We start from the raw sequence: 20,890 nt of genomic DNA on the forward strand, positions 1-20,890 counted from the left end.
TAATTCAGTGTTTGGGAGTGTTTATAATGTCTTTCGTCCAAAAGAGGCGCATTTCAATTTTCTCCCATTGACTTATAATGGGGAGGTCGCAAAATTGACCTGACCTTAGGTCATCGATATCAAAATTCTGAGATATACATTTTGTACATGCTATTGCTCTTAGCAATCGCTGAAAGTTTCAAAGCGATCGGTCACTCGGTGTAGCTATGACAGACATTGAAACTTTTTATGAGGTGAGGTCACTTCAAGTGACCTGGTGACCTGACCTTGAATGACCTTGGTCTGAAATTTTCACAAAATGTGTAGAATTGATGTATGATAAGGTGCACCAAAAACGGCGGCGCTCCGCGCCGCCGTTTTTGAGATATTCGCGAAAAACCACAAGGGGGGGTGTTCAAACACCCCCCCCCCCCAGCAGGGCGCGGGTTAATGGATCGAGTTTCAGAAATGATGGCGTGGAACACAGCTGGGAACTTCCGCACGATATTGGTGGGTTTATCATCCCTGGGCTGGGACCGAATCCACGCATACCGGTGAGCGCACATCTGACGGCGCAGTGTCTACGGGCGGACGAAGTGCTCGGCTGGAATGAATGAGAATAGGAAGACGATCCAGTTCACAATAAATGCATAATTAAGATGTCATTCGAAGGTATTGGAGAAAAGTGTACCACAAACCTCTACATACTTATTAATAGCTTTATGGAGCGTAGGCAACAATGGGCAAGGACATAGGCAGGAAATCACCCTGAACTTTCAAACTAAAGGAAGTTAAAATCGCGGATCACAGTGCATACATTCATCCAAGTAACCCAACAACGTCGTCCCGCAAAACCGTAAAAGAAGTGAATAGTAACCCTTCCATGAACACTCACAGAAATGTCCTTAGGTCGTACAGCGGGCCAGATGTAGTCACACACAGTAGCCAGACCGCCTTCTCGCGTCCACCCCCGCTCACGGCTGCCAAACAACTGACGCGTCGCGGGCGACCCGGCGCGACGCGAGCGAGCCGCCGGGAGGGGCGTGTCCGCGCGGGCTGCAGCGGACAGCCAGCGGCTAGTGCGGGTGGGCGGGGACACCACCCACGCCTCTTATGTCAGCCCTGGCCCCGCCGCCGCCGCCGCCCATGTCAGACCCGTCTAGACATTGGCAGCAGTAGTGACGACGTTATGGACTGGCGTTCGCTATTTCAGCGATTAACTGAACGTACTGCAAACATCTAATGTGAAGTCCGCAAACCCACCGTGCGGTTCCCTCCCGTTTTCACAGGGTTGTGTCGCACAGACATCCTGTCCAATGGTCTGTTTAGATATCGTAGCTGAAGTCTAATGACCTGTGGCAGTCGGCAGTGTTTAATTAGCGCCGAACCTCGGTAAATAGAGGTGAAACAGACGGAAAACGGACGGAGACGGAGGACGACTGTGGTGGAGGGCCATGGAGGGGCGGCCATGTTCCATGACACAGCCTACACTGCAGGCTGTGACAACTGACAAGCCTTTCTACACGCCTAGACTATGGTATAGAGCATAGTTAGTATTCAGGAGCGGCCACGATCGTCTATATCCGCATACGGGTATCCGGTATATCATCACTGAATGAATGGAGACATGTGGCACAACAACATAATTACGCCCCATAGTACTCGTATATAATACTGTGATTCATCAGCTTCGAAGAGACGGGGAAAGTCCTCTCACGGCAGCGACGCTCCCGTGTGTATTTCACACCACACAGCGTGAGGAGTCTCCGTGTACCCGACACCCATCGGGTCTCACCCAATCTCGGCAACTCGCCGCAGCCATTAACTCCAGTCGGGATCATTAGATGTCACCGGGGAATCATCAACGCAATGGTGACAAATGAGTCCTAAACGATACCGACCCGAGAGCGGAGACTGAGGAAGCGAAGAGAGTGTAGGGCGTAGGTGGGTGTGGATGAGAGAAAGGAAGAATGTGGTGATGACCGTGATGATGTCACAAACGCATTGCGGGAGGGGAAGAGGAAGATAATAACATTGAAGGAAAGGAATGACTGGTTTATTAGTGGGATGAGTAACGTTCTAAATAGTCTCGCGTTCGTTTCGCGTTTTCGGTTACCACACCACGGCAAACAAATAACGTAACTGGTGTGTTACGGCAGTGCAAATGACTTTGGTGGTTGTGAAGAAGTCATTGAACTGTCACCCCCCAATGTGTTCGTCCTGTATACCGGGCGAGTGGGGCGCTGGAAGACTGAGTTTGTCCAGTGAACATATCAAGCACGACAGTGGAAGCGACACGTGTCCACAAAACTGGCCATGGGGCACAGGATTGACCTTTGACTTGGTCAAACTTTCCCACCATGGTCAGACAGAACAGTGCCGATAAGTTCCATCACGAATCGGACGCGTGGCCATGCGATATGACGTTTGTAGAACATCCAATTCACAAACATTCTTGTGAATGTCATGGCTGTTTTTATATCTTCAGAGTATTTCAGGAGATAAGAACGTGTGAATATCTGGACAAGGTATCATTCCGTTTGCACACACACTTGATAACTCTGTTAAACAATCTCGGTGTATACTTTTTTAATCAAGAAATAAACTTCGACCCAAATACACGGCGCTCCATTGACCATCGGTCCACAATGATGTCGGAGCTCAAGTGACGTCATCACGCGATGGTAAGGCGAGCAAGACCTTTGGAGCTGGCCTGAATCGGCGCCTCCCTGGCCCACGCACACACACTTCCTAACAAGCAGCGAGGTCAAACTCATCGTGTGAAGTGTCGGCACTTTTGAAAGGTCAGGCGGCTCTGGAGGGTAGCGAAGACTGAGACACATGAACTGATGGTATGGAGGAAATGAAGCCAAGCAGTACGTACTGGAAGTGGACAACGAGCTTCTTGTGAAATATAAAGCTCGTGAAGCTATGAAGCCAAGAGTCTCGAAGCCCATCCAATGTGCTCAGGAAGATATACCGAGCGTACGGCCACAATCCAGTGCATATTCGAGCTGACGTCTCTATTGATCACAGTACTCCGACTCGGAGTCTCCGAGTCGGCTCTTTTGTCTCCATTTCGTAGCCCGCGACTGTAACTCAAAGAAGCAATCCACAAAGCTCTGTGCCAGTTAGCAGCGCTAACAACTAAGAACAGCCCGAGTTCTGTCCAATGACTCCGTTCGCAGCTGCTCCATGAGCACTGAACAGTCCATGCTGCTCTCTCGACCTCCTCCTCGCTAAGCCAGACCACGACAGGCGGCGTTGTCCGTATGCAACTCACGACACCATTCGCGTCTGACGTGCCCGTCCATTACACAATCAGCGCGGACAAACACGGTCCGAGACGCGCCATCAGTGTCTCAGGTGCGCCGGAAATGGACGCCATCACTCCTGCACCCACTCACACTCGACTGAGCCTGGTACTGAACATGAGCCTTCAGACCCCAGGAGGCTTTGAGACAAACAAATACTGGGACTGGTTGAGGTCTGGAAAGTGTTCATTCAGGGACTGGCGAGACGGATTATCGATAAAATCGTCTCACGAGTAAATATTAATAGATGTTTTCTGAAACATATCGCGTCAAAGGTGGCCAGGTTTGTCTCAAAGGTCACCGGTAGCAGATTCAATTATTTCAACACATAATTCTCTACACACAAAACTAGCCAGATTACTTCAAATGGGAGTACCTATATCTGAGGTCGGAACATAATTAAGTAACCAATCAGCACCGCGAACCTGCTGATCATCCAAACTTTGGTTTTGTCACCCACCAGCCGTCATCCGCCAAATTTTCCTCAATAGTCGCGTCGCAGCCTGGTCCACCCTCACCGCTCCAGCTTACCCTGCCTCCCCCCCCCCCCCCCCCGACGCAGCCTGGAATGTCCGCCCCGCGACCACCGCCTACGCCCCCGCCCGACAGCGACCTTGTGGTTGCATCTCTGTGCGGTCCAGAGAGCCACCGAATATGGTCATACGCTCGGTACCGGTGTCCACGTGTTATGGAGAGCCGGTCGGCCGCAGCCACCGCCTCCACAGCTGCCGATCGAGAGAGTCACGATGGGGCAGCGTGGCACAGGAATCACGCCTTATGGGGTCTGTGGGATGGTTCGATTGAAGGATCTAAGAAGCGACGGTTCAGCTCGCTTATGTAAAAGGTGGAATCAATAAGTTTGGCCTTGACTGATGCAGAGGCAATAGTGATGCAGTGCGTCGCGGATGTTCGGACAATCGTGATGGATGCGAGAAGTGATTTTCCGGTGATGATAATGGTGATGTGGCGCCAACTGTCACGGTATCTGCCGTCATGAGCATGTCACTGATGTTCGGAGAATGGTAACAAGAGCCTGGACAAGAGCAGTCATCCGAGGCGAGGGAGTGACAATTTCTTTTTTTATCTTAGAGCGTATTTGCTGATCCACGTCTTCGTTCCGTTCTGCAGAGCATTGCCGAATGAGCGTCGGATAAACTATCGTATCAGTCTCTTGCCTTCAGGTGATTTGAGGGCATTAGAATGACATCAAACACAGTGACTAGAGTTTCAGCCAACAAAAATAGAACCAACTTCCGCCAGCTGAACCGCCTTCTAAACTTTAAAGAAATGGACCCGTCAGGCTTAAGTCCAGATCCAGCTACGAAGAATTGGGACCCGACTTCCGAAACCATCAAAAGAAGAAAAGTTTCTCGAGTTCAGACAAAATCGGAACACCAACGTTTAACGCCATGAGTTGACTTGGAAACTCGCTCCCTGTAGTCTGTCCGAGTCACTGCACTGTGTTGGCTTGGCTGACCTTTTGACCTGCAATCCGACCATGTTCCACCCTTCCCCGCCCCTCGGGTACACTCAACCCGTTCCCATTAGCATACTCCCACTCCGGCGGGCAGGCAGTGTCCGATATCGCCCCCAGCAAAAACTGACCACGGGCCGATCAAACACCGCGGCACCGCCCCCACACATAGTAGAGCTGCGGGATTAGGTGAGGATACGAGACCGGCACCAAGGCAGAATGGCTGGATTGGTGAGGGACCGAAACCCGACACCGGTGTCCAAAGGTCGACACAGCGGAACAGGAAATTGCCGTCCGTGAAATAACTAGGACAACCGTGGGGCAAACTGTTACTAAATTTGTCACTAGTGGCAAACATGGTTGCGGAAAAAATGTCTTCACAGATAACAATGGAAAAGAAATACGGGACTAACGAGCACATTAAAAAACAAAAAATGCACCTACCGTCATCGAAAGCAGAATTACAGCCAGACTGGCTAAATCACATCGACTTCAACAGAACTCACCTTTCGATTCATCGGTGTTCCAGCTTCATCGTCTATCGGATGAGCAGAACAGGATGATCGGCGATGCAGAGACGACTGCAGATAGACGACCAAAGAGTGACGACTGACGATATCCCTCGTCTTCCATCCTCAGTGTGTCGTGACGAGGCAATCGGAGATCACCAATTCCAGCCGAGTCTCGAAGGGACGCTCCGTGACACAGCGGCTCCGTGACGCGTCACGCACGTGTGTACCCGCGCCATGGTTTAGTGTAGCGTGACATGGTTTCTACCAGCTGGGTCTAGTCATGGCCGACTTACGGCGGCCTATCCCTTAACCCCATGCAACATCCTTTTTCCACATCCACATTGATCCACCCCCACCCCCCACACACACACCAATACACACCTCCCATTAACAGTTAAACTAGGAGCTTATGAGTGTGACTCATCTCAGCTCATCTGATGGATGATCTCAGCTACCGGCCCCACCCACGCTACCCACACCGGTAGCGGGGGGTCGGGTTTCCGATCCACGTAGTCAATGAACGCTAACTGAGCTGTTTTCCAGCTGACCTCACCCCGTCGCGTGACAAATCAAATGCCCATGATGAATGACATTTGACTTTGTGACACATATGTCCTTACAATACACTGACCTCCCAGTAAGCTGCCACTGAATGAGCTGTTCTTCTGACCTAATCCCGATTTATGACCATTTCCCATAATTCTACCCTGACCTTTTGACATTCTTTGTAACTACGCACTGACCTGTTATCTCAGCATGACCTGTCACCCGTCTTTAGCCTCTCCATGGCCTTTCACTGACCTGGTATGACCCCTCCACGACCCTTATTGACCTCAGCTCATCACCTCTCTGCATCCCTCACTGAACTGTCATGACCTCTCAGGCCCCCTAACTGACTTTCCTGACTCTTCCGCGCCGCTCACTGACCTTTCATACCCCCCCCCCCCCCCCCACGGCCCCAACTGGCCTTTTAACGACCTCCCATCACCCCTCACTCACCTGGCGGCCACATAGTACCCCAGGGCGGCGGCTGAGGCCACGGTGGCCAGCGCTGCGAACGTAGCCGTCCCTCCAACAGTCGAGAAGGCAGCTCCGGCGAGTAGCACCCCACAGCAGCGACCAATGGCGTACAGCGCCTCCAGAACGCCGAGCGTGCTCTGGTGGTAGTCTGGGCGGGGAGGGGGAAGGGTCAGGGAATATAGTGGTGGAATAACAACTGGATAGTATAACGATGAACAGACATGAATGGATGGCAAATGCAGCCTGCGACAGATGGACAGTGTTTACTTTGAGTGTTCATGATGCTGAGATGAGAATGTATGGAACACGGCTGGACCAACACAGTGAGAATAGCGCAAAGGGAAATCATCTCAGGGGATATGTTTTTTTACCTCCTACCTTCAATGATTGATCGAGGCGCTTTATCGCTGAGCTGAAGAGGAAGCGATGTCAAGCTTCTGGTCTATTTATTCGGTTATACCGATTTTTAAACAGAGCACCAGTATTCTACTCGGGAGTGCAGCAAATCGAAGTGAACCTACAAAAATAAATTATACGAGCACTGCGATGCACATAATCTAACAAATAAGACCACTTTGCGGCCCCTAAGAAGCAGGCATTCCCTGACACTCTCCCCGTATTCTCCTCCCCAAACGCTTTATCATCATGCTCTCTCACCATCGTGCGTCGTTTTGTCGACAAACACATGCGCGGCCCGCCAGAACAGCGTCTCAGTGAGGCCCGACAGGAGCTGAGCGGTCACCAGCGCCCAGCCGGTCGGTATGCACACGTAACAGAGGCATCTGGTGGAGAGCGCCGTGAACGACAGCACCTGCCGCCACAGACAGAAACAGGGGTGGGGTTATAATTCAGGGGTTATAATATTCAGGGGTTATAATTCTAGGGGGAAATGCAGAAATATTGAGAACAGTGTGAAGCATCGCTACTCTGTTACAAAGTTATTTAGCTTAAGACGCTAATAAGAGCAAGATTGAACATCTATTACCAAGCAGAGTCTGGAAGAGGGGCCATGAGCCCACTTAACCTAGATTGTCTCGTACACCAGCAAAACAGGAGAATGGTACTCTTGCACAACAATGCAAAAAGTGCGAGAGTGGCGACCTGCCGAGTTCAAACCCCTCCTTAAACTACCAACGAAGCTCGGCCAGTCCATTGATGAAGTTAAAATCAACGTCGAGTGAAGATACCTGACCACCTATACTAAAGACGTCACGCCACTCACCACGGAGCCGACAAATCCACAGCGGACCATCAGCGGTCGGTACAGCGCTCGGACCGGCAGACGCGACGCCAGCGCCGCGGCGGCTGCCAGCAGAAGTAGAGCTCTCGGCGCCGGCCGCCAGGTGGCAGTCAGCGGGAAGAGGAAGTGGAACTCGGCCGATGTGAGGAGGCCGGTGGTGAATACAGCTATGGTGAATAGCAGAGAGCTGCGGCTCGACCTGAGAGAGATGGGTGTGAAAAGGAGTCAGCTGGGGTTCAAACAGTTATCTGGGGGTCAGTAAAATCAGCTAGGGGTCATAAAGGTCAAATATGGGTTACAGAGGCTTGGTTGAGGTCACAGAGGTCTAGTAGAGTCAACATAGGTCTAATAGGACTCACAAAGGTACAGCACGAGCCATAAAGGTCAAGCATGGACCACGCAAGTCGGACAGGGTTCACACATGTCGAATAAAAGTCACAACTCGCATGGGCTCGAATGAGAGTTGAGAGATCAAGCGAGAGCTCACGCTGGTCACCTATGAGCCGCAAGGGCAGATTAAGACGAAGACGAAGATTAAGACGAAGGTAAGAGCTTACAAGGACAGATCAGAAACAGTCAGCACTCGGTTAGGAAAAATAGATGTTCGAAGACACGGTAATGTTAAAAATTTGTCAGCTCTGTAAAGAGTATCTTTGAAGAAAGTTAGATCTAAAGCTATGAGCAGTGAATTCAAAGATCAGTCGCAAGCATGTTTGGCGAGCGATTTAGCCGGCCAGCGATACTCACACCAGAGTCCTGAGGACTGCTCCTGTCCGCTGCGGCGGCTCCTTTCCAGCCACCATCGGCAGCCAGGGCACCATCAGTCCACCCAGCAGTGTCAGCGCAGCTCCCAGCGCCATCAGCGCGGCCAGCGGCTGCCGGCCAGCGGGCAGACAGCTGGGCAGCAGCGGCCACAGGCCAGCGGCTGTGGCCAGCAGCGCGGCCGCCGCCGCCTCGGCAGCCGGCCGGGGGCGCTCGACACGCTCCAGGTGTTCGGCCTCGTCCAGAGCGTGCCGCCAGCAGTGGAGGACGAGACGGCGGTGGGGAGCACCGGCCGTCCCCCAGAGACTGAGGAGGGCGAGAGTGATGAGGAAGAGGAGGTATGGGTCGAGAGGAGGCGGGTGGGGTGAGGTAGGTGCAGAGGGGACGGAGACGGAGCGTAGATCTCGGTTTGAGCGGATCTGAAAAAGCTGTGGCTGCCTCTCTAGCGACTTTGAGAAGTTGTAGCTCCAGTCTTTAGCCTCGCCGCTCTGAGCATGAAGGTATCGTGAAGAAGGCCTAGCTCTCAGCTGGAACTGGCTTCTCGCAGGCATTCTAGCATCTTCTCTGTTATCCCCAGTCCTCTCTAGGTTCATTTGTTCTGGCACACATCTAACCACCTCCCAACGGTTGTTCAGTTCTTCCCGTCGTGTGTCTTTCTCGGTGTCATCTTCTCGTAAATCTCTCCAGCCTGTCAATCCACTAAGCAAACTCCTCTTGTAACGTCTCCTCCGGCGCCTGCGGTCTCCCTCCCGCCACCGTCTCCTGTTTGTCTCCCGTCTCCGCTGTCGTGTCTCCCGTCTCCTTTTGCCACCAGAGAGGAGACGATTCAGTGTCGGAGACAAGTCTTCCAACCGATGCAGAGCGCTTGTCAAGCTCCAGCCGGCTGTGGGTTCTGTGGTTGGGCTGTTATCTGTTGGTCGCGATTGCAATTTGTAGTGCCTCGGGTCGCCGTTTGGATGCCGTCGAGAAGGAAGACGACCATCATGGTGCTGCGTTTTTCTATCGATAGGCCGACGTTGGTAATGATGGAAAGCTCCACCTGGCGGAATATGCCTGTCTGAATCGTTGTCTTGGAGGTCTTTAACTCCAGTGCTCGGAATATTTCTGTCTTCGATGTCTGATTTCAGTCTCTTTTGACTGTCTGAAGATCCTCTATCTTCAGTCTCATGACGTGTCGTATGCATCTCAAGGCCCTGCTCGGACGAGTCTCCCTCCATTCTGCCAGGCAACTGCCGCCGAGACCAGCCACTCGGGTCAACCGTACGCGGAAAGTCACGTGAGCCAAGCTCAGCAGACGGCCTCACATCAAAGGTTTGATCACGTGGTCCAGCATCAACAGGCGGCCTCACGCCAGAACTCTGACCACGAGACCGGTCAACCTCATCTGCTTCAGTAGGGAGAACAGCTTCACGGCTTTCGGTCTTGCTAGCACTCTGTGGTTCGTAACGACCACCAGAGTTCAGGGACTCGTCAGCCGTCACCAATTTCTCTCCGATCACTGTCAAAGGACCACTCACAGACGGGTTCACTGGGCTAGAGATTTCAGCATTTGGGTCTCTGGACTCATAGTGCTGTTTATCGAATCGGTGAGGTCTGATAGCCAGCACACGCTGTCGGGCCAGATCAGCACCACGGTATCTATCTTCAGGTCCCACTCCGCTCTCACTCCCAGCTCCATCTTCAAACTCACGTCTACTGTCACTCGCAAATCCAGTCTTGGCACGGTTGTGATTCTGCTGTAACTTTTCTGCAGGAACTGATAGCAAAGGCAGCGTGTCTTGAGGTCTCAAAATCACACTACTCAGATCAACAGCATCTTTTGACAAATCAAGTGTGTTGTAATTCTTCCTTTCACCGCTAGAGTCTGAGTCGGTTCCCCTCAGGACCAGCACAATTGGCGGAGGCTGTGTCGGGGGTTCTGGACCCGATACCACCGAGTGAGGATGATCGGGCGTTTGGTCATCTCCAGACCACATGGGTACACGACGCCAGCCGGCCGCCCGGTGTCTACTGCGGCCTGGATCATGACCTGAGGGTGACCCGGGCTGACCTCTGGTGGAGGGGAGGTCAGAGAGGTTGTGGTTGGCTTTAGGAAGGTCAGGAAGGTCATGAATGGCAGGGAGGGGTTTAGATGGGTCGCGGTTGGTTGAGGCGAGGTTAGAGAGGTCACGATTGGTCGGAGAGAGGTCAGAGAGGTCACGATTGCCCGACGGAGGCGGCGGGGGAGCAGGAGGAGCACGATGACGCTGTACCGAGTGTGTCCTCTGATGACTTGACCCATGTTCCTGGCGACGATCTGCCTGCTGTCTTGTCTCCACTCCTGGCAGCATTCCTCTATCAATCCCTGGCGGCCGCCCTGAGCCCTCACCTCTTCTCTGACCTGTCTCAGGCTTAGACGGGTCACAAATAGTCAGTCCGCCCGGATGTTTGCGAGGGTCCCACGGAATCTCGATCTGCGAGAGTTCCACGCATGGCTGTGTTTTGCTGTTATCGTCTTCAGACAGCGGTGGAACGGGAGGACGCTGGACAGATGGGTGAGACTCCAGATCATCAGAGGAGCCAGAGTCGCTGCTGGATGAAGAGCCAGATGTAGGACGCTGATGAGAGGCCGTATGGCGGTGCTCGCTATCATCACGGTGAGGGGCGTTCATGTTCACCGTTGGAGACGTTACGCCATCAGCTGAGGACTGTAGTCCATCGTCTTTGCTTTTGTCGTTTGCTTCATCATCAGTAACGTGATTGCGGTGATGCTGGTTATGATGCTGTCTCTCTAGGTGATGATCATCACGCCCATCTCCTGAGTGCGGTGGTGCAACAGGCAACAACTGATCAGGTTTGTTGGGTCGTCCTTGTTCCTTGCTGAGGTTCTGAGAGGCATCAGTAATGGGTTCACTGCTCTCACGACCTGAGCCTGAACTGGGAGGTAAATGGCTATCAGACTGATGAAACTCGTCAGACTTATGATGTTTATTATCATCACTGCTCACAGACTCTGGTTCTTCGCCAAACACACCAGTCTCTGACTCTGCTTGACCTGACTCGGATTCTTCACGACTGCCGTCTTCCTCAGATTCCAGAGGGGGCGGCGAGCGAGTTGTCCGTCGAACTTCCGTCTCATCTTCTTCGAGAGATAAAGCATCAACTACAGATGAAGTCTGGTGACTGCTGAGATGAGCAGGTGGGCGGCTCTTCCCTGGAGTTTGAGAGCCAGTGGGCGGTGGTTTCTGTGCGGACAGTGTAACGGCTGGGGGAACGTTAGAAGTTTGATGATCTGTCCCTGGGACCGTCTCCATACCACTGGCATCCTCGATTTGTGGGCCATTGAGCTCGACATTACCTTGGGAAACATCGGCACCCTGAGCATGAAAAGATACGGTTTGGGAGCCACTAGGTTTCTTCTGAGCATTATCATGCTTCGGATGATGACGCTGCGGTTTCACTTTAGGTCTATTTACCACTGTCGGTGACTGAGGGTGGTTACTCTCACTCGATTTATCCCCGCCTCCCTTTCCTGTTTCTCCGTCTCCCGCCTCCTTCGGTGAACCCTCCACCCGATTGGGCTGCAGGCTATCGTCAGTTTCTCCCTCCACCGATGAAGAACTGACTCCGGACTGCGCCGAAGGAAGAGGGGGCCCCACCACAGCAGTAGAGGGAGATGGTGGCAGTTGGTCACTAATCTCGGAGGTTGTTCGATGAGGTTTGTGAGAGTCTGTCGCCTGCCTACCTTCGGTCGTTTGAACTAGCGTCGATGAATCACTTTGTTCGTTAGTTTCGCTTTGTTCTGGTCGACTATGTGAGCTCGTTTCGCTGAGCGATGGTCGATTGTCTACACTGGTTTGGACATCAACGGGTCGATGCTCCTCGGTAACACCTTTGTCCGTTGGTCGATTTACACTCGTAGTTTCGATAGTTTCGGGTTCACGGCCCCAGTTAGTGGCACTGGTTTCGGGTTGATAATGTCCGCTAGTTTCACTGATTTCGGGTCGATATTGTCCGCTCGTTTCGCTGGTTTCGGGTCGGTAATGTCCGCTCGTTTCGCTGGTTTCGGGTCGCAGATGCTCGCTGGTTTCGCTGGTTTCCAACCAATGATGGTCACTGGTTTCGCTGGTTTCTGGTCGTTGGAAGCCGCTGTTTTCGCTGGTTTCTGGCCGCTGGTGATCACTGCTTTGACTGCCGACAGACTGATGCTGAGGCATGCCACTGCTCTCTGACCAGGAGCCGTCACTTCCTTGGCTGACGGGCGGCGGATGAAATCCTCCTTCACCACTGCCACTTGGAGGTCGTGAGCCGTCTGGTGACGAGGGAAGACCACTCCAACTTGACCCACCACTCCCGGCTGCTTCGTCTGTTCCCTGACTGAGTCCTGCCGCTGGGACGATGTCCGCTGGTGGTCTCAGTCCCGGCAGGGAGGACGCGTGTTCTACCACTACACCTCCATCGTCTCCACATCCTACAGACGGTGGCAGCGCTGCCAGGGCACAGAGGACTGCTGCTGAGCAGAGCGCACCGACAGCGGCAGCCAGTCGGCGCCGACCCGTCCGTCGTCCTCCGCGCAGTGAGCGCCACCACAGCGCACCACCGAGACCTCTCAGAAGAAGCAGAGCAGCCACTGCCAGGCCGGTCTGCAGTGGCGGTACGCCCAGCTGGCTGAGATGGAGGCAGAGAAAGGGCAGCACGCAGCTCTCGGCAGCGCCACTGATGCAGAGGAACGCAGTCACCAGGTGCTCGGAACGGTGGAAACTCATGGTGTCACAGCTGGGCCTGTGAAAGGGGATGGTAATATTGTCAGAAGAGACATACATTGTCAGCTAATGGTGTGAAAAGATGGGGTTTACTACTGAGATGAGCTAAATTGCAGCATTCCAAAATCAAAATGAAAAATATTATGTTCACCTGTCATGTAACATAGTTCTTGCTTTGCCAAAAATATTTAAATAAATTATCAACGTTTTTACCCAAAACTCGAATCCTCTCAATCTGCAAAAGGCACTAGCATATGTTTAATTCTAAAGCCAGCATCACTCCTTATCACAAGATAAAATCACTCGACAAGCAGATGCAAGTGAATGTACCAGTCAAGCTCCTGCTGAATTGGCAGAATTTGAAGATGATATGTTTTTTGTCAGAGTAAGTACATATGAAACAAAGCATGGAATAAATCACGAAGTGGGCATGGAATTCGTTTCTGTTCGTCATGTATTCGTGGAGCCCAGCAATATCGGAGCGTGAGAAATTTATGCGCAATTTATACAACACTGTATACACATAAAGATTACCAATCACTGCAGCACTAGGTGCTGGCTAGGTCCATTAAAATACCAGTTTTCCTGCCTTTATGAGTATCCACCAATTCAACTTCCAAACATCCCGCGGGTTCCAGCAGAACGCGACGTGCGCTGGGCTCGCGCTTCCAGTCGGCGCATGGAAACGTGACCGATTCTTGCGCACTTGTGCGCCAGATGCTTTGTTTACATTCGGATTGTGGTAACCACGTGTGTCGCCGGCCGGCACGGGAGTTCCCGGCGCAGACCGATTCGCGCGCCGACTTGTGACGTCGCTACCCCGCCCCGGCGCTGGGGAGGCGGCCCAGGACGTGTCTGTTCGTGAACTTTGTCCCATCACGATGCGACCGCGTGTCTGCGGCCTGCGCTGCCGCAGTGCGTCGGCCAGTGACCAATCCGCGCTCCGATCGGCAGCCACGTGGTGTCCGAGTGCTTCTGCGCATGTCTGGACCCGGCCCGCTGCGTCGGGCCGCGCGCTACCCCGGGACTTCTGGCCGAGCTCTTGGCCCGAGCAGACGCGTCACGTCTGGCTCCATTAGGCCCGTTCTGTCCGGGATTTATAACTTAGATTAGGCAGGGCATATTTGGCAAACTTGGATTTCATTCTCGTCTCTTCGTCGCTCCATTGTCTGATTCGCTGTTTCGGTTTTTGCCTTCGTTTTGGAACTTAAAATATAACAACCCGCTCTTTTAATTAATTCTTTTACTTGGGGCCGTTTGGATCGAACTGATTGAATTTTTGGAACACGCACCAGGTTGATATTTTCCATTTCTGATTAACGTAAAATCCAGTCACTGATATGTGGTGAACCGCCCCACAGCACCACATATTGGTGACCGCCGACGTGATTCTTGTTCGATTTTTCCATACTTCCGGGTTGTCGCCTCCGCTCATTCCCGAATCAATTATTTTATTTTATTCCCCCACATGGATTGCTATTCCGTCGCTCCACAGTGGCTTCTGCGCCACTTTTCCATGATGGTTTCTGTGCCATCTCTCCGCCGTGTGATTAGTTAGGTATTTATCTTCTCGGTGATTTTATTTCGGCGTTCCATTGGCACTTTCGGATTTTGCACTCGGTGTTTTAAATTTTAATTGTTCAGTGCATTGCAAACACCGGCTATACTTTAACGATCATGACGAACGAGGGCACGATGGAACCCGCTCATGCTGAGCCGGTCCATCATGTGTCGATCAAGCCGCCGGTTTTTATGGAGACCGCGGTTGACGGCTGGTTTGCTATTATGGACGCCCAATTTAACATTGCCAAAATCACCAACTCGCAGACCAAATTCTACCACGTTCTCTCTGCCCTGCCTCCGGAAACTATCTCGCACATTCCGCGTGCTGTCTTGAGCAACAAAAATTTCTCTGAGCTACAGACAGCCGTCACTGACATGTACGAAAAGACAAAGCCAGAGATGTTTGAGAAACTGATCAGCAAAACGCGTCTGACGGGCCGCCCCTCACTCTTTCTACAGGGTGTATCAGAATTATCCGGACACTTTGTTTTCACCTCTGATTTGGAAAAAAGAGAAGATTGCATTTTCAGTTTATTTTCCGATGTAGCCGCCCTTCATAGCGATACAGTCACGCATACGCTGGGGCATCCCTGCCACCAGGGTCTCCAGCACATCGGGCTTGATCCGGCCCCACGCCTTTTTGAGCTGCTCTGCTAGCTCGCCGGCGCTGGTAGCCGGTGTCATCTTGTCGACCTCTTGCTGAACGATGGCCCAGAGGTTTTCGATCGGGTTGAGATCGGGGCTGTTACCGGGCCATACACCACGCTCCCAGAAGTCGGACAGGTGCTGGCGACACCACTGCTGTGTTTTCTGGGCCGTGTGCGGTGGAGCGCCGTCCTGCATGAAGATGGCCCGGCTTGTGTCCGTCATCAGAGAGGCTTCAGAACGCCGCCTGTCTCAGCCGTTCGGTGGATGGCGTCCAGACAATCCTTGGCGAGGATGTTCTCTCGGTAATGCTCTCCGTTGGTGACCACTTTTGGGGGCACCACGTGCAGCTGGGAGAGCGCACGGTGGGACATCATTCCCCAGACATGCACCTTCGCAGAGTGCTTGACGGTGGGGACGGTCCGCAAGTCTGAGCTGCTGGCCACCCACACGCGGTCGTTTTGTCGGTTTGGCGGGTGGTACAGCTCGTACGGCGACTCGTCCGACCACAGGACCCGCTGCCAGTCTTCTACTGACCAGTTTTTTCGCTCCCGTGCGAACTTCAGACGGTCAGCACGCTGTTTTCAGTCAGTTTTGGCGATTTTTTCAGCTTCAGCGGCCTCTTCCCTAGATTTTCGGGGAGATAGCGGTGAACTGTTGCAGGGGATACCTTGTAGGCTGCATTGGTGAGGCGTCTCGAGAGTTTTCGGGTCGATTGATGCCGTTTACCAGTTGCCATCTTGATCACTCTCTTCACCACCGGATGGAGCGTGCTCTTGCGACCACGACCGGGCTGACTGGCGAGCCCCTGGCCCAGTTTCTCTCTCTTTAATCAGAGGTAAAGCTGGCTTCGGCTGATGCTGAGTTGCCTGCAGCCCATCTTGGGCCTCATCCCTTCATGCACCATCCCCACAGCTTTGCCACGAAACGAGGTGCTGAAGTTTTTCGCCATACCCCTCTGACGCTCAGATACACCAACGAACTGTTCTGTGACCCGACCTCTACTGACCGGCCGGGTCAAGATCAGCGGCGAATGGCAGACGGGTGGGGCGCACGATGGTCTCAGGTTGGTATTTACCCAACCTTTAAATTCATACAGCTCCATGACGGACAGAGAGAGCAGAAATACGAGAAAACAAAGTGTCCGGATATTTCTGAGACACCCTGTAAGCGAACTCAGAGAGGTGGCCGACAAGGTTGGCGTCGGAGACGATCTCGTTCGGCACAAATTTATCCAGTCGCTACCCACAGGCATTGCTACGGCCCTGACTTCTCAGCGCGAGCTCTCACTGTCGCAGTTGGGCAAACTCGCGGACGAACTGATGCCTCTTGTGCAAAACTCAGCTGCTAACATGGTTCACTGTCAGGATCAGGACCCACAGTCTGACTCACAGGCGTTCCTTGTGGCTCAGCAGCACCCAAGGTACCACAGGGCCACTCAGCCGCAGAGCCGAGCCGCCACACACTCCCCTGCTCGTGATGCTCGTGATTCAAGGGCGTCTCTCGGTCTCACGCCGTTCCACCCTGACCAGAAGCCGAAAGTATGCCGTGCTCACCTGTTTTTCGGCAGCAGAGCACGCACTTGCAAGCCATGGTGTCACTGGCCCGACAAAGCTGCTGATCTGACCATGCAGCCGTCCTCACGAGCTGCATCTCCCTCCCGTGCAGCCTCAGAGTCGGGAAACGAGAGGAGCAGGCCGTAAACGCAGCCCTCGGCCTGCCGCTCCTTAGGGTAACAGCCAAGGTGAATGATCAGCCCCTGAAATTCATCGTGGATACTGGCGCTGGTGTATCCCTGGTTCCGCCCTCCTATGTGAACGGAACTATAATCCACCCGTCCGCTGTTTCGATCACGACTGCCAGCGGGCAGCCACTGCGCGTGCATGGCGAGGCCACTCTCGATATTGTCCTCCCCACACTCAGACGCAGTTACACATGGACATTTGTAGTGGCTGAAGTGACAGAGCCACTACTCGGTAACGATTTTCTCGCTCACAACTCGTTGGTTGTCGATTGTGGTTCCCAAGTTCTCCGCGACTCCACCACTCTGCTCTCTGCTCCCGGTGTACCGACGACCGGGGAGTCTGTTCATTTGGTGATAAACGATCTCGCTCAGGTGCCTGAGGCAGTGCGGCCCATCCTAGAGGATCACCCCGCTGTTCTCAGCCCTAACCAGCCGGAGTACACAGACTCGCCAATCAAAACCACTCACTTCATCGACACCGGCAGCGCTCCACCCACATTCGCCAGCCCACGCAAGCTGCCGCCCGACAAACTAACCGCAGCAAAGCAAGCACTCGATGTGCTGCTCAAAACAGGAGTGATTCGTCCGTCTAGGTCCCCGTGGGCCTCACCCATCCACATGGTTCCGAAGAGTACCCCTGGTGAGTGGCGTGTCACCGGTGATTACCGCGCGCTCAACGCCGTAACCAAACCGGACCGCTACCCACTGCCGCACATTCAGAGCCTCTCAACCAAGCTCCACAACGCTCAGTGGTTCAGTAAAATCGATCTGCTCCGTGCATATCACCAGGTGCCTATGAACCCCGCTGACTCAGAGAAGACGGCCGTCACCACGCCCTTCGGCTTGTACGAATACGCCTTCATTCCAATGGGGCTTCGCAACGCAGGTGCCACATTTCAGAGGGTCATGGACGGCATCTTCCGAGACGTGCCGTGCGTATTCGTCTATCTCGACGATATTCTGGTATTTTCCGAGAACCAGGAGCAGCATGAGAAAGATCTGCGCCTCGTGTTCAGCAAGCTGGCTGAGCACAAGCTTCGCATCTCACTGGAGAAATGCGAGTTCATGAAGAAGTCACTCATTTTCCTCGGTCATGACGTCACCAGCACAGGTGTCACACCTCCCAAGGCCAGAGTGAAGGAGATTCTGGACCTCCCTCTACCGCATGACTCAGAGTCACTGCGTCGCTATCTGGGACTCATCGGCTTCTACCGGCGTATGATTCCGCGATTCGCCGATGTCACGTTCCACCTGACCGAACTGATTCGACTCAATCCAAAAAGCAAAGAACTGACGTGGACAGAGGAACAGACTCAGGCGTTCAGTGACAGTAAAGCAGCGCTGGCTGGCGCCTGCACTCTGCCACATCCAGTGCCACACTGCGAGCAGTACGAGCTCGTTACTGACGCATCACAAGTCGCGGTGGGTGCCGCGCTCCATCAGATTGTGGACGGAGTACCCGTTCCCATTGGCTTCTTTTCACGGAAGCTCAGTCAGGCCCAACAGAAGTACGCCGCGTATGACAGAGAGCTACTCGCGGCTTACCTGGCCACACTCCACTTTCGTGACATGATCGAAGGCCGCCACGTTACCCTGCGAACGGACCACAAGCCACTCGTGCGCGCTTTTCACAGCCCGCACACGGCTAAGTCTGACCGCCAACAGCGCCACTGGTGTGTCGTCACGGAATACATCACGGAGGTCTCGTACATCCGTGGCAGTGACAGCGTGGTGGCGGACTGTCTCAGTCGCCCGGTAAATGCAGTGTCCCTCGATGCATGTGACCTCCATTTTATCGCGGCGGCTCAGAAGCAGGAAAAGGAGAGAGACACCGACAGTGCCGATTCAGAGCACCAGGATTCCGAGTCAGGTCCAGGATCGCGCTCAAATCCGCAGGACACCTCCCGATTGGAGCCAGTAACACTGTCTGGCGACATCACAGTCCTGTGTGAAAACTCTGGACCACATCCACGCCCGTACGTACCAGAGGCATGCAGGCGCGCCGTGTTTGATCGTTTCCACGGCCTGTCACACCCGGGTAGGAAAGGCACCACCCGTCTCATCAGCTCTCGCTATTTCTGGCATGATATGCGCCGTGACATTGCACGATGGGTGAAGGAGTGTGAAGCATGCCAGGAAGCCAAGGTGCACAGGCACACTCGTTCGCCGCCCGGTCGGTTTGACGTGCCCTCACAGCGGTTCGAAACTGTACATATAGACATAGTCGGGCCGCTGCCCCCGTCAGTACCCCACGGACACCCCTTCACCGCGCCATTTCGTTATTTGTTGACATGCATCGATCGCGCCACGCGTTGGGTCGAGGCCGTGCCGTTGGTCTCGATCACCGCGGAAAGTGTAGCCTCTGCTTTCCTCGACACTTGGGTGTTCCGATTCGGAGTTCCGCTGCATGTTGTCACGGACCGCGGTTCCAAATTCGAATCAGAACTGTTTTCGCACTTGTCTTCAATGATAGGTTTCCATCGCCTCCGAACCACTGCTTATCATCCGACATGTAATGGGATGGTGGAAAGAGTCCACCGAACGCTCAAAGCCGCCATCCGGGCGCGCAGGCAAGAGTGGCTGCGCGCGCTACCCGTCGTTTTGCTAGGTTTGAGAGCCATGCCAGCAGAGTCGGGTTTTTCGGCATTCACTGCCGTCACAGGCGCGCAGGTGCTGTTTCCCCGCTGCGCCGTCGAGAAGGTCCCCGTCGGGACAAAGTACGTCCAAGAACTGGCAAAGCGTATGTCAGAAATCGATTTTGTCACACTCTCACAGGGCTCGAACCATGCCCGCACACCACCGACACATGTGCCACCCGATCTCATGACATGCACACACGTGTGGGTACGCGTTGACCGCGTGCGGCACTCTCTGGAGTCCCCGTACCGCGGCCCCATGCGAGTCATCAGACGCAGCCCTAAAGTGTTCACGTTGGAGCTGCCGACTGGCGCCCACGACACTGTAAGCGTCGACAGACTCAAACCGGCACACATGCCGCCACCTGCGGACACGCTTGGTCCGAGCAGTACCGAGCCTACGGCTCCGGAGCAGCAGCCGTCACCGTCGACCTTGCTCGGGCCCCTCGCCACTGGGGCGCCCGACGAGCCGACACAGACGCCGACGACTACAAGACCGTCCAGCAAGAGGACTTCAAGATCTGGAGTGACGTCTTCCACATCGCCGGACGAGGACGACAAGCCGTCCGCGGCTGCGCCGGTGCACACCCGCAGCGGCCGCCGCGTGCACTTCCGGCCGCAACCGGACTTCCGATACTTTTGAGTGCGCCCGCGTACGTGCGTTCGAGGACGATCCTGATCGCGTGGCGCCGACAGTGAAGTGATAACTGCGTCGCGCGGTGTAGTGATTCTTGCGTCGCGCAGGACTGTGCAGTGACAATTGCGTTGCGCCGTACCGTGTAGTGATTATTGCGTCGCGCAGTGAAGTGTCGATCGCATCGCGCACCGCGTGATGTGAAAAGTGATTGTTCTGGCTTATCGTGTATGCGCTCCGCGCTGAGGCGGTGAGTACTGTGGTAACCACGTGTGTCGCCGGCCGGCACGGGAGTTCCCGGCGCAGACCGATTCGCGCGCCGACTTGTGACGTCGCTACCCCGCCCCGGCGCTGGGGAGGCGGCCCAGGACGTGTCTGTTCGTGAACTTTGTCCCATCACGATGCGACCGCGTGTCTGCGGCCTGCGCTGCCGCAGTGCGTCGGCCAGTGACCAATCCGCGCTCCGATCGGCAGCCACGTGGTGTCCGAGTGCTTCTGCGCATGTCTGGACCCGGCCCGCTGCGTCGGGCCGCGCGCTACCCCGGCACTTCTGGCCGAGCTCTTGGCCCGAGCAGACGCGTCACGTCTGGCTCCATTAGGCCCGTTCTGTCCGGGATTTATAACT

The 20,890-nt window shown here is 54.1% G+C and overlaps 2 protein-coding genes across 3 annotated transcripts in view; both read right to left on the bottom strand.

The window, feature by feature from the left end:
- The window catches only part of LOC122370794 (protein yellow-like), a 38,916-nt gene extending 33,512 nt beyond the window's left edge, over positions 1–5,404 (bottom strand). Inside the window, exon 1 of one of the 2 annotated variants that reach the window (XM_043346697.1) lies at positions 5,274–5,404. The gene's annotated coding sequence lies outside the window, so the exon portion shown is untranslated. Of the gene's footprint in view, positions 1–874; positions 978–5,273 lie in introns of those variants that run through there. The other variant, XM_043346696.1, reaches the window with a different exon arrangement.
- Positions 954–13,736, bottom strand: LOC122370791. The gene is made up of 6 exons (XM_043346692.1): positions 13,633–13,736; positions 8,287–13,062; positions 7,522–7,738; positions 6,957–7,110; positions 6,279–6,447; positions 954–1,035 (listed from the first exon to the last, which is right to left on the bottom strand). The coding sequence occupies exons 2-6, from the start codon at positions 13,044–13,046 to the stop codon at positions 954–956; spliced, it is 5,382 nt and encodes a 1,793-aa protein (XP_043202627.1). The 5' UTR covers positions 13,047–13,062; positions 13,633–13,736.
- Positions 13,737–20,890: the final 7,154 nt, after the last annotated feature.

The sequence above is a fragment of the Amphibalanus amphitrite genome, unplaced genomic scaffold (assembly GCF_019059575.1).
Source record: "Amphibalanus amphitrite isolate SeventyFive unplaced genomic scaffold, NRLGWU_Aamphi_draft 001168F_arrow, whole genome shotgun sequence".
Classification (NCBI taxonomy): domain Eukaryota; kingdom Metazoa; phylum Arthropoda; class Thecostraca; order Balanomorpha; family Balanidae; genus Amphibalanus; species Amphibalanus amphitrite.

What these genes read in the sequence shown, in the direction of transcription:
- LOC122370791 (XM_043346692.1), bottom strand. Translation starts at nt 13,046, where the DNA reads ATGAGTTTCCACCGTTCCGAGCACCTGGTGACTGCGTTCCTCTGCATC. An exon ending in GTGGATTTGTCGGCTCCGTG is followed by an intron (nt 7,111 to 7,521) that starts GTGAGTGGCGTG and finishes CTGTGGCGGCAG; the next exon opens with GTGCTGTCGTTCACGGCGCT. An exon ending in GGGTACTATGTGGCCGCCAG is followed by an intron (nt 1,036 to 6,278) that starts GTGAGTGAGGGG and finishes TGTCCGCTGCAG; the next exon opens with CCCGCGCGGACACGCCCCTC.